The sequence below is a fragment of the Haplochromis burtoni genome, unplaced genomic scaffold, assembly GCF_018398535.1.
Source record: "Haplochromis burtoni strain Fernald_Lab_line unplaced genomic scaffold, NCSU_Asbu1 Contig_79, whole genome shotgun sequence".
Taxonomy (NCBI): Eukaryota; Metazoa; Chordata; class Actinopteri; order Cichliformes; family Cichlidae; genus Haplochromis; species Haplochromis burtoni.
In genome coordinates, this window is record NW_024582440.1 from 544,634 (window position 1) to 556,700 (window position 12,067).

At 45.1% G+C, this 12,067-nt stretch overlaps 1 protein-coding gene across 4 annotated transcripts in view; it reads right to left on the minus strand.

Moving 5' to 3' along the window:
* The window catches only part of LOC102313955 (low-density lipoprotein receptor-related protein 1), a 96,247-nt gene that overhangs the window by 3,022 nt on the left and 81,158 nt on the right, over positions 1-12,067 (minus strand). For 2 of the 4 annotated variants that reach the window (XM_042222091.1, XM_042222089.1), the window contains 36 exons: positions 11,890-12,012; positions 11,638-11,778; positions 11,039-11,226; positions 10,742-10,925; positions 10,566-10,651; positions 10,354-10,473; positions 9,984-10,171; positions 9,035-9,240; positions 8,762-8,950; positions 8,504-8,652; positions 8,320-8,413; positions 8,107-8,223; positions 7,889-8,008; positions 7,223-7,345; positions 6,693-6,818; positions 6,491-6,607; positions 5,718-5,824; positions 5,495-5,627; positions 5,262-5,384; positions 5,028-5,150; positions 4,696-4,833; positions 4,479-4,616; positions 4,266-4,385; positions 3,715-3,986; positions 3,405-3,586; positions 3,185-3,291; positions 2,952-3,071; positions 2,667-2,843; positions 2,400-2,540; positions 2,119-2,292; positions 1,773-1,934; positions 1,443-1,626; positions 1,243-1,350; positions 998-1,068; positions 814-907; positions 621-659 (listed from right to left, as the gene is read on the minus strand). In XM_042222091.1, the coding sequence (XP_042078025.1) occupies positions 621-659; positions 814-907; positions 998-1,068; positions 1,243-1,350; positions 1,443-1,626; positions 1,773-1,934; positions 2,119-2,292; positions 2,400-2,540; positions 2,667-2,843; positions 2,952-3,071; positions 3,185-3,291; positions 3,405-3,586; positions 3,715-3,986; positions 4,266-4,385; positions 4,479-4,616; positions 4,696-4,833; positions 5,028-5,150; positions 5,262-5,384; positions 5,495-5,627; positions 5,718-5,824; positions 6,491-6,607; positions 6,693-6,818; positions 7,223-7,345; positions 7,889-8,008; positions 8,107-8,223; positions 8,320-8,413; positions 8,504-8,652; positions 8,762-8,950; positions 9,035-9,240; positions 9,984-10,171; positions 10,354-10,473; positions 10,566-10,651; positions 10,742-10,925; positions 11,039-11,226; positions 11,638-11,778; positions 11,890-12,012 (4,984 nt within the window). The remainder of the gene's footprint in view (positions 1-620; positions 660-813; positions 908-997; positions 1,069-1,242; positions 1,351-1,442; positions 1,627-1,772; positions 1,935-2,118; positions 2,293-2,399; positions 2,541-2,666; positions 2,844-2,951; positions 3,072-3,184; positions 3,292-3,404; positions 3,587-3,714; positions 3,987-4,265; positions 4,386-4,478; positions 4,617-4,695; positions 4,834-5,027; positions 5,151-5,261; positions 5,385-5,494; positions 5,628-5,717; positions 5,825-6,490; positions 6,608-6,692; positions 6,819-7,222; positions 7,346-7,888; positions 8,009-8,106; positions 8,224-8,319; positions 8,414-8,503; positions 8,653-8,761; positions 8,951-9,034; positions 9,241-9,983; positions 10,172-10,353; positions 10,474-10,565; positions 10,652-10,741; positions 10,926-11,038; positions 11,227-11,637; positions 11,779-11,889; positions 12,013-12,067) is intronic. The other 2 variants (XM_042222092.1, XM_042222090.1) reach the window with 1 other exon arrangement.

The following is a 12,067-nucleotide window of genomic DNA, read 5'->3' on the forward strand; positions in this document are numbered from 1 at the left end:
GGGGAGAGGCATTGCATGGCTCTCACCACCATCCAGGCTAAGCCACAGCACAAGGACCAACACAAACCCAGCATTCATGTACAGGAGGTAATGTCAGATCCAGACATACTGGACCTGGATATCTTCCCAGACCCCCAATAAATCCACAATCATTCCTCTAAAATACGAATGAAGTATCCATGGCTAAGTAAATGCTGGATTTTGGGAAGTTGCATTTTCCAGTCAGAGCTTGGAACAATGCTACTGGACTCTCCATGTCTCGCTACAAGAGACACTACCACAGCTCAAACCACAACACAGTACATTATGGCACAATATGATGGACAACAATATGAAAGACCTACAGCACTGGCTAACACACAGACAGATCTATTCATTTAATCTTTTCAATAGATCTGCCCTGGAGCCCTGCTTTGAAAGAGAATAACTACACAGGACGGACACTGTAGGAGCGGGATGACCTACAGCCTCAATGACCATCAGAAAAAAATGGCACAACACTAAGGACCAAACACAGCACAGGAACTCATGGTTAAGGGAGAGGCAGGGAAAGAGAGAGCATCAGAATGAAGAACTGAAAGAGGGCATGGAGAGAAAAGTGTAACCCTGGCAGCCGTTACCGCAAGCGTCTGGAGCCGGTTTTTCCGGGCCGGCTAGACCTGAGGAGCAGAAGAGATGTCATTACAGAGGAGGAGGGTAAAAGTGCAGATCGAAGAACGGAAAGGAGGAAGAAAAGGGGGAAGAAAAAAGGAAACAAAAAAACAAAAAGAAGAGGTCAAAGTAAACCAAAGTTTTGAATGTCGTGTTACTCACCCTCTCATCCTTCTCCTGTACCAGAACAACGCTCCTGCAGCCAGGAGGATCAGCAGCAACAGCATCAGCACTGCAATCAGTATGGAGACTGTGCCTGGACACAAAGAATTAAAAACAAACAGCCTCATCAAACAAAACTCAAGAAACCTCTGTTATCAACGTCACAGTGGAAGAGCTGACTCACGTCCGCCTGAACCTGAAGCATCACTACTGGCCACAGACTCACAGCGATGCCCTTCCCAGCCAGGTGAACATCTACACACGAACACAGACACCAATACAAGATGACACAATAAAAAATATGTAATCTATGCAGTATTATAATGACAGAGATATATGCAAACAGAAATATTCATGCACACTATGAAACAATGCAAAGGATTTAACCAAGACTGATAGACAACAAATATGAATGAATGCACTCCTCACATGCACTTTGGAAGGCGAGTATTGGAGTCTATAGAGCACTGGCCATTTGCACAGTACTCGTTCGTATCGCACGTGTAACAGCTGGGCTGGACTCTGCCATCTGTGCAGCTATGGAAAGAAAGAAATTGAGCAAAATGTGACAGCTTCACGCATTTATGTTTCTTTTCCGTTAATCTGAGGCAAATTATAAGTGCTCTTACCGACAGGTGAAGTTCACCACCGATGTCAAAGTATTGCTGCGGATGCACTCGCCATCCCGACAGTAGTGACACCTGTCAATCTCACATGTGCTACCGGTGTACTGGGGCTGGCAGCGGCACAGTTTGGTGCCGCTTTCGCTCTCCAGACACGTTCCTGCGTTCAGACAATGGGCTTCGCAGGTTCCTGCACACACGGGCGCACACAAATAAGCACGTAGGTGCATTAATTCCTGGCCACATCATAAAGGCTCATTTCAACTGTTCTTTTTCTTTATTTCAATTTTAACAGTTTGAAACTTGTCGTGTCACACAGACAACGCAAACACTCACTGTACTGGCACTGGTCGCCAAGGAAGCCAGAGGGGCAGTTACAAGTTGGCTGGTTTCCAGCGCTGACCGTACAATTGCCTTTATTCCGGCAGTAATTCTCACAAGTGTGCAGGTTACAATTTGGTCCTGTAAAGCCTGTCAGGCAACGACAGGTAGGAGAGCCTGTGGGAGGACAGATACATGAATAGAAATGAAGGGAAGGATGGGTGGGGAATGGAGAAAAGTGTGCAATATTTTACTGGGCCAACAGAACCATGAAGGTAGCCTATAAAGCAATATTTTAACCCAGCTGTTAACTGCAATATATTATAAATATAGCAAAGTAAGCTACGTTTTCATATCTAACCTGTAGGGGAAGGTGTGCATGTGCCTCCATTCTTGCAGTAGTCCCTGCATTGGTCAATCTCGCATCGATCTCCTCCATAATTAGGCTGGCAGCGGCACTTGGGCTGCTTGTGGGCATTTAGGAAACAGCTGCCGCCGTTCATACACTGGATTAAGCAGGGACCGCTAGGAGGAGCTGTAGGCGACAAAATCCTTCAGTAGCATGCATATACATACATATACAAGGCAGTGCCTGCGTACATTCTGTGTGTGCGAGTGTGTACTTTCTGTCTGTGGACTCACAGATAGGAGACAGCGTGGGAGTAGGAAGCTCTACACATGTGCCGTTGTCCAGCGTACGTCCGTTGGGACAAGTGCACACAGGTCCGCTGGGGCTTAGCAGGCACAGCCACTCGCATTTCTTCCTGTCGCAGGGATTAGTCACTGATAGAAAGAGAGCGTGAGAACAAGAATTAAAAATGGGGGCGACAGCTGCTTCAGTGCACTAACTGATTAAACACTGCTGCTGCTGTTTGAACTTTTGCTCTTTTCTTTTTTCCTCACACTCACTTTCAGGTTGTTTGTAACGGTGATACAGGGCGATATCTGTGGCGTGATTTATTCCGGTTGTCAGGTTCTCGATGGGGCCTTTGCCAAATTTGTTCACCCGGAAGACGTAATTGTTGATGTAGGTGACGCCATAGATGTGGTCCTCAAACACATCGATGCTGAAGGGCTGATGGAGCTCTGAGTGGAAACAAAGGTGTAATTGGAACGGATTCCTGACTAATAAAGACGGATCGATCAGAAGTGATTACAAGAAGAGCTGTAGAATGCAAATAGATGCCACGCAACTGTTTTTAATGCTGTTTACAGCCACGATGGCGTCACTGCCGTTCAGCTTCACGCTGCAAATCACTGAGAGTTTAGCGTCAGCCCAGTACAGACGCTCGTTAAAGTAGTCCACCGCCAGGCCTATGCACACACAGTAAATTAGAGAAAGTTTAAAAGAGGAAATACTCAAACTTTATACTAACTGCAGGCAAGATGAAAAGAAAGTGTTGCTTTTGTATAGCTGTGTGGTTTACCGGTTGGCCATTGAATGTTTTCTTCAACCAGAGTCTCTCTCATGGTTCCATCCATAGCAGCTGTTTCAATCTTGGGGTGGTTGCCCCAGTCGGCCCAGTACATTTTCCTAATGAATGAAAAGTAATTTCTCTGATGTCAACACAATTAAAACACAGTGTGCATTCTTCAAACTCCTTTCTCCGATATGACTGCATATTACGCCTCCCACAAACCACTTACCCTCTCTGGGGGTCAACTACAATTGCATGAGGCTCATCAATCATGCCTGAGATCAGGGTTTTGCGGTGGCGTCCTCCACTTATCTGGGCCACCTCGATCACATCTCTACCAGAGTCAGTCCAGTACAAGTTTCCTGCCACCCAGTCCACAGCGATGCCCCGGGGCATTTTCAGATCAGGAATCTGAAAACAAACAAGAAATTGAAACTGCAACAAGAATCTATAAAACTGGACAAATATTCTTTCTTTGTTTATGGTAGATCAGATTTCTGTAAGCACGCAGCAAGAACACACAAGAAACACAAAGTTACCTCAAGGCTGGTGATCCTGGAGTCACTCTGGCGTCGGTCGCGGTTGTTGTTGCTGTTGGGGGACGAGGAGGAAGAAGGCAAATCGTAGGAAGAAATGCGTCCCGTGTGCCAGTTGGTCCAGTAAATGCGATTCGTCTTCACGTGCAGGTCCATGGCATCAATGCGCACGTTGGCATCACCCTGGAAGATCTGCTCATAGTGCCAGTTTGGCATGGAAGGGTCCAGGCTGCGGATTTCATTGTCATCAGCGATGTAGAGGACTTGTCTCTGAGCTGGGGATGAAGAGCAAAGTGAGTTCTGGTATAGGAAGGCATTGAAATAAACACAAAGAATGTACAGTGTATAAATAGAAGCTACTTTCTGCTTCTCCCTTGCCACAAGGGGTCGCCACAGCGAGTAACTCTGCATATTTGATGTGGCAGTTTTACATTTCCTGATGCAACCCCAAATGGGATTTGTGTCTCTGGCTGGAATTGAACCAGCAACCTTGCTTGTCAATCAAAACAACAAACGAACCCAAAACATTGCTGGATTAGGTTAGAAGTACTTACTATCAGCTTTGCATGTGTCATTGATTCTGCTGAAGTACTTGTGGCAGCTGCACTTGTAGGAACCCTTAGTGTTGTTGCAGATGTGGGAACACACTCCGAACTCCTTGCACTCGTTCTTGTCTGTGAAACACCCCAAAAGCCACATGACACACAACGCAAATACAAAACGCCTTAGAGTTGTAAAAAGACACATGAAAAATGAAGCCAGGGTACCTTGACATCTGTTACGTCCACTGGATGTGAAGCCAGGTTTGCAGGAGCAGAAAGAGTCTGTGCCGTTGACCACGCAGTGAGCTTCATCTCCGTCTCCACACACCGTCCTATTACTGTGACAGTCATTCAGCACTGTGTCTGCGGGCAAGGAAACGGGCAGCAGGCGGTCAGAGGGTGAACACTGCCAATGTGACAAATTCACTGTGGCCCAACATACCTTTCTTACTGCAGTTGACTTCATCAGAGCCATAGTCCTCACAGTCGTTGAAGTAGTTGCAGCGCAGAACTGAGCTGATGCAACGGCCGTTGGAGCACCCGAACTCGTCCTTTTGGCACGCTGGTTTGGAGGTACTCCCTTTTGGAAGAGAACAAGGGTCACAGAGAAGTTATTTTTAACATGTTACATGTGAAAAATTAACCATAACAAAAGTCTTACATCCAATTGCAAAACAATACGCAGCTTTTATCTGACGTTACAGTATGTTACTAAAACCCTGCCCTCCTTATCAATCCAATAATAAATACTCATTTTCAAAAAAGCACACTTACAGCAGTTGAGTTCGTCACTGTTGTCCCCACAGTTGTTCACACCATCGCACCGTTTTGATACAGGTAGACAGACACGGTCGTTATGGCACCGGAACTGTCTTGTGGGTGGACACTGGAATTTAACTGAAGGACCAAAGGAGAAAAAGCATTAAGGAACAGGAAAACCTCTATAAGAGCAGGCTATCAAATGGTCTTCTGTAATTCTAGCAATGTGAGGAATGCACTGGTTCTCACCACACTGTTCTGGGTTCTCATCAGAGTTGTCTCCACAGTCATCCTCACCATCACACGTCCAGCCCAGTGGTTTACAAAGGGTGTTGTTGCACTGGAACTCATCCTGGGGGCAGTGTCTACCAGCTGAAACAAAGCGGCGAGCGCTCAGTCATCATCGGTCTTAGATGCTGATATTTTAAGAATTAGCTTTGTTAGAAATATCCAGTGGTGGTACGATGACGCATGCTTCTTACCGCCACTGTCACAGCTCTCTTCGTCACTGCCATCCATGCAATCGGGATCTTCATCACAGCGCCAGCGGAGGGGAATGCAGTGGCCGTTTTTACATTGGAACTGATCTCTGTCACATTTCACATCACAGCCATTCTGAAAAGAAAAAAAAATGAATTGCTTTCATTATAGCACGTCAGATTTTAAACCAAAAAGTTCCATCAGAAGTTAAAATGTGAGCGATACCTCATCTGAGCCATCAGCGCAGTCGTGGTCCCCGTCACACTTCCAGCGCCCTGCAATGCAACGCCCGTTTGTGCAGGAAAACTCGCTCTCGGAGCACTGGCGAGGCACTGAGGACACAGGGACAAGCGCTCAGAATGGGTGTGAGCATGATTAAGGAGCAAGGAGAGTCGAAGCAAGGAGCAAGGAGAGGTGTAAGGAAAGGAAAATAGAAGAGAAAAGGCGGGAATAGAGCAGACTGAAAAAAAACAACACAAGAAGCTCTGTTGAGAGCCGGACGTACGTGGATAAAATAAGTCAGATAGTTCATATCACAGGGTTGGCTCGGTGGGTACAGAATCGGGCATGTGTAACACGGGAGCTAAAAGAGCTACGGGGATTTAAAAATAAACAAATAAAATGGAAAAAAATACTGGCAGGACTAAAAGAAAAGCCGGGGGCACACAAAGGGCTGGGTAACTGGTGATAACACCTACCTCTGGCTCACAGCAACTGGCCAGTGTGAAATGCAAAACAGACATGAGATGATGTGAACGTGAGATGTGCAAATGGCCGTAAAGCCATCGAACTTAAAAACAAATTAAATCTCAACCATGCGTGTATAAATATAAGACACAAACGCAGAGTGACAAGCGAAACCCTGCTCACCACTAAAACCCACTCTAATGGAACAGATTACTTAACAATTATATTACAAATCACTGTGCGTCGAGGGTGGGTGAGAGTGTTAGTGGGCGCCGTCCCATCCAAAAGTAAGAAAAGCTGGGGTGACCTACCACACTTGTCTTCGTCTGAGTTATCACCGCAATCATTGTCGTAGTCGCATTGCCAGCGGCCAGGCACGCAGCGGTTGTTTTTACAGCGGAACTGGTAAGGCTCACACGTCCGCTCATCTGTACAAAATACATATTTAGCACAAGTTTCCCCTCATCGCCAGCATCTTTTATCTTTATTCACCTTCCAAAACTCTTTTCTTACCACACTCCTCCTTGGGTTCATCCGACGCGTCCCCGCAGTCATCCTCTCCGTCACACTTCCATCGTGCCGGGATGCAGCGGCCCGAGTCCTTGCAGCGGAACTCATCCACACCGCATGTCATCTGAGCTGCAACAGAGGATACTGACTGGATTAGACCCTCAAAAGTAGATATGGGACTTTACAGGCTTACTCCCTCCTAACGGATAAACAGGTCATGCCTCCTTTACTGATGCTGTAAAAAGAATTGCCTGGGTTTTAATCAGCTTCAAACTCGACAATAAAAGGGTGAACGACGACATGATAAAAGTCTAGATGCAGCTCTGTTTCACTCCGTAGTTTTAAATTTCTCTTTTAAACTCCAGCGCAATATTCTCCACATCCAGATTTCCTCTGGTGCTGACATTCACAGCGTCTCATTAGTATAATTGGTGAGATTCTATTACTGAGCCATTTCATTTCGATGCAGAGGAGATGCTCTTCATAAGCAGAGCAATTGTTTTGGTGTTGTAATAAAAAGAAAGATGTCTTACTGCAGTTGGCAGGCTCATCAGATCCATCCACGCAGTCGTTGTCCCTGTCACACACCCACACCCGTGGGATGCAGCGCTTCGTGATGGTACACTGGAACTGGTTGGGGGCGCACGTTACCTCCGCTGCATATGAGGCAAACAGATGGGCCCATTTACTTCATCACACTACATAAAGACAAGCTGCTCTCCATTTGAAGAATTCACATGTTAAAAAGCTGCAGTGTTTGGGTTCTGCTACCGGCTCCTTCAAACTGCAAACATGGAGATGCTGCTATAAAGGTGCTAAAATGCTAATTTCGACCTCTGGATACTACAACTGAACAGTTCATGTAATCTCTCTCTAGGGAAAATGAAATGTCCTTAGCAAATGCCATCCCAATTACATTATGCAACATAATTTGGCCCAAGGGCTTCGTTGCTAAAGGAAAGGTCAAAAAGGACAGAGATCCTCCGGGGAGGGACACAGCGTTTAGCAATTTCCCATCTGCTTAATAGTATAGTGGCCTAAGTGAGACAAAAGAAGGACGGTTATGGCCTCTCTGCAATCAGATTGGTTCATCCTCTGGGGACAAATTTGCTACAAGTGTTTAAGATAAAAAGGCAGTCACACCGTAGTGAACAGGAAAGGGAGACACTAAGAAAATAGCAGAGGAACTAATGACTTACGGCAGTCTTTCTCATCCTCTCCGTCTCCACAGTTGTCCTGCCCATTGCAGCGGAAGATGCCAGGGATACATCGACTGGGGTGGGAACATTTAAACTGACTTGGCAGGCACACGTGGATGTCTGAAAAAACCCCAAACAAATACAATAAATAGTGATTACATGGGATAAAGACTGTCAGTTCTAATTTAGACTTTCTAGATATGTGTAGGTGTTTGTACCGCAGTTGGCTTCATCAGAGTTATCCTGGCAGTCATTGTCTCCGTCACAGATGTAGGCCGGGTTAGTACAGATGCCCGTACCACACTGGAACTGGCCTGGTCTGCACCTAAACTCAGCTACAGGGAGAATACGTGGCGCATCATTAACCAGCATAATCAAAACGTCAGCCTACAGCAGTAATGTGTCACGACTGCTACGGTCTGATCACTCACGGCAGTCTGCGGGCTCATCTGAGTGGTCACCACAGTCATCTTCAGTGTCACACTTCCACCAGAATGGGATGCATTTGTCGTTTTTACAAACAAACTGAAGGAAAAGAAGAAAAACAGATGATTTTTTAAATATCTGGTATTGTGATGTGTCATCATGTTTTAATACAGGCAGATATGCTTTTACCTGACTGGCGGTGCAGTTGGACAAGCAGTGTTTGCCATCGGCTGCTAGGTAAAAGTTGGTGGGGCAAGCGCACTTGTAACCGCCTCCAGGAGAGAGCAAGCACAGGTTACTGCAGCCTCCATTGTTTGTCTGGCACGGGTGGCCTTCCACTGAAGAGGAGAGACATGTTAACAAGGAGAACACAGAGCAAATCAGACAGAACCAGAGCACAGATGAAGATTAACATGTGGTTGTTAATGACGGGTATCTTTGTCCTACCATCAGGTTGGCGATATGGGTGGTAAATGTGGATGTCCATGGGTCTGTGTAAGGTGCTGATCAGCATGGTCTTGTTGGTCCCCAGAGTCTTGTGAGCTCTGTTGATGGACTTTGTTTCCCAGTCTGTCCAGTAGATGTACTCCTCAAATAAAGTCATGGCAAAGATGTGGGGAATATCCTGGGCCAGAACTACAACATGCAAGCATAAAGACGGAGAATTTAGCCACAAAATCAACACCTGAAGTTGCTCTTGTGCGTTTATGTATACGTTACCTATATGTCTGCTTGTTCCATCCAGGCTAGCAAACGCAATGTAGTCCTCCCGAGCGTCAGCCCAGTAAATGCGGTCATTAATAAAGTCCAGAGTTAGACCATTGGGCCAGGTGATCTTATCCTCCACAATGACGCTCCTGTTGCTGCCATCCATCCCAATCCTCCCTATGTGGGGGTTGTCACCCCAGTCAGACCAGTACAAGTACCTGTGAAGGATATTTATAAGGTTTCCTGATTAATAGCAAATCTGAATTTAACATTTACAAGGTTCAAGATGTCCTAGACATTGAACCTTCTTATTTTGTCAACCTTTGATATTTTGTCTGACAATTATGCGCTGACCATCAAAAATGGTTAATGTCTGAAGACACTGAAAAATACTTCATTTCTATGGATTAAAATTCACAACTAAAAAGATGGAAAACATTTCTGTGAGCTTTTACAGCAGCTGACCGGTTAAACTAGATACAAATTTTCACTGAAAACAGGAAGACTATCTTACTAGAGAGTAAGAAAGAGAAATGTATTAAAATTGTGCTTTTTAAGGCAAGAGACCAGTGACAAAGTGCTCTACAGGAGTTTCGTCAAACAAGATCAGGATGGAACACACATGAATCTAGTAAGCGAGCTTTATCAAGCTTACATTTTTTTAAATGTTACTAATTGTAGGAATTGTACAAAACATTTTTGAAAATAAATCTTATTCTGCCTGCAGTTCTCCAAAGCACCACAAGAGGTATTATTACCCTGTTTGAGAAAAACTGATTTAGAGTCTCATGTTCATTTCACCTCATGTAACCTACAGATGTAGGTTATTGACTACAACAGATATTGGTAAAGTGAGCCCTTCACTTCAAACAGAAACCTAAAAATTCTTCTTCCAATAAGAAAAAGAAAAAAAACCCCTCTCTGTTAGCACTTTAGGAACATTTTGCAGTGTCACTCTTACCCGTAGCGTACATCCACAGCCAGAGCGCGAGGCTCCCTCAAGCCGTTGTTGACCAGAACTGTTCGATAAGCTCCATTCAGCTTCGACACCTCAATAGTATCCCGTCCTTTATCACACCAGTACAGGTTTCCTCCCACCCAGTCGACTGCCAGCCCGTCTGGGTTGCTGAGTGATGTGCGGTGAAGAACCTGACAAATGAACAGGCAGTTTTTATTTTCTGAAAATGAATGCGTGTCTTTGGCTTTCACTGCACATCCAATGTACACACACACACGAACACATTCATCATTTTGAATATAGTTTACATTTCTAGCATTTATTAGCAGCACATTTTATTTCTCTTCCTCTGCCAAGACGCTTCTATGCTGACCTGAACATTGCTGCCATTGATGTGCATGCGTCGAATCATGCTGCCCTGGGTGGTCACATCTGTCCAATAAATCATCTGCTGGCGGTAGTCGAAGTCTAGAGCGACAGCATTGTTCAAGCCCTGTCAAGGCATGGGAACTGCATTAGTCTGTTGTGTAGATAAACTCCAGCACTTTCCAATCACATCAGCAGGACTGAACCTGCAGGGCTCACCTGTTTGATTAAGGTGTAGTTAGAGCCGTCCAAGTTGAGCTTTCTCAGGTAATAGCGGTTGGCAAAGATGAGGAAGGGTTCTTCATCTGCAAGGAGTGAAGAGAGGATATGACAAATTATGAGAGGCTTTCCCTTAAACACATCCCTGAATGCTAATAATCTGTCACATTTCTTACCAGAAGTGGATTTGCATATTGTGGGGTTCTCGGGGCTAAGCTGGAAACCCTCCACACACAGACAGTGGAAGCTGCCGTGCGTGTTGATGCACCGCTGCGTGCACGGGTAAGTGGTCGTGCATTCATCTATGTCAATACAAGTCTTCCTGTCATCTTTCAGATGAAAGCCGGGATGGCATCTGCACTGTGGGGGAGCAAAGCACAGAGCAGGTAAAGCAGCAGTCCGTGCAATATTTTTTTTTTTTTACACATCCATTACTTAAGAACTCAAGTCCTAATTTCATGCTGTTCACTTACCTTAAACCCTATTTTCAGGTCTTCACAGAGCTGGGAGCAGCCACTCAGTTTGCTGTTCAGGCACTCGTTAATGAAGCAGTTGAGCTCATCAGAGCCGTCGCCACAGTCGTCTTTATGGTCGCAGAGCAACGTCTCGTTCACGCAGTTTCCATTATTGCAGATGTACGCGGTGTCGTTGCACTTCTTCTCTGTTCCGCAAAGTGAAGCAATGAAATGAGAAACAAATGAAGAGAAAATGTCAGCCGGCGTAGCTGATATAAAAGCCTCAGGATTAATTTCAGTCGCAAACGCTGAGAGCGGATTACAATTGCCAAAAAGATAAAGATAGTGGAGTCTTATTCTCTTTTAGGCTTGTTAGCATACAGTATTTAATTATAATATAAAGACTGTGACTTCTCCTTGTTCCCTTTCTTTCCTGGAATCTCCTTTATATATGCTATAATATTATTGTCCCTTTATTTTTATTTTGGAGTTTTTTTTGCAAGTTCAGTGGTTAAAAATGAATTTTACATGTCCTGTAATCACACTAATTCAATAAATATACTGAATACATGAACTGAATAAATAAAGTACTCCTGGAGAGACTCTGTGTGTCTAACCTGGGCCAGTGCACCGGGGATTTTTTGGAGCTTCATCTGAGTGGTCATGACAGTCGAAGTCTCCATCACACTCCCATGAATTTTTAATGAGACAGCGTCCGTTCGCACAGCGGAACTCGTTCGGTCCACACGTCGGATACTCTGTAGCGACAAACGGTAAATGCTACTTCAAAAAAAAACCAAAAAAAAAACAAAACCACACACTCAGGAGGAGGGAGAGTGTTTCAAATCACAGGTCACGGCTCCACTCACCGCACTCCTGGGACTCGTCTGAGCCATCGCTGCAGTCGTTGTCATGGTCACACACAAAGTGCTTGGGTATACACTGTCGGTTCTGGCACATGAACTCATTGCTGCTGCATGTGTTGTTGAAGTCTGAGGCGCAGAAATAATTGGCGCACAAGTGAGATCATTAAAACTGACAGATATT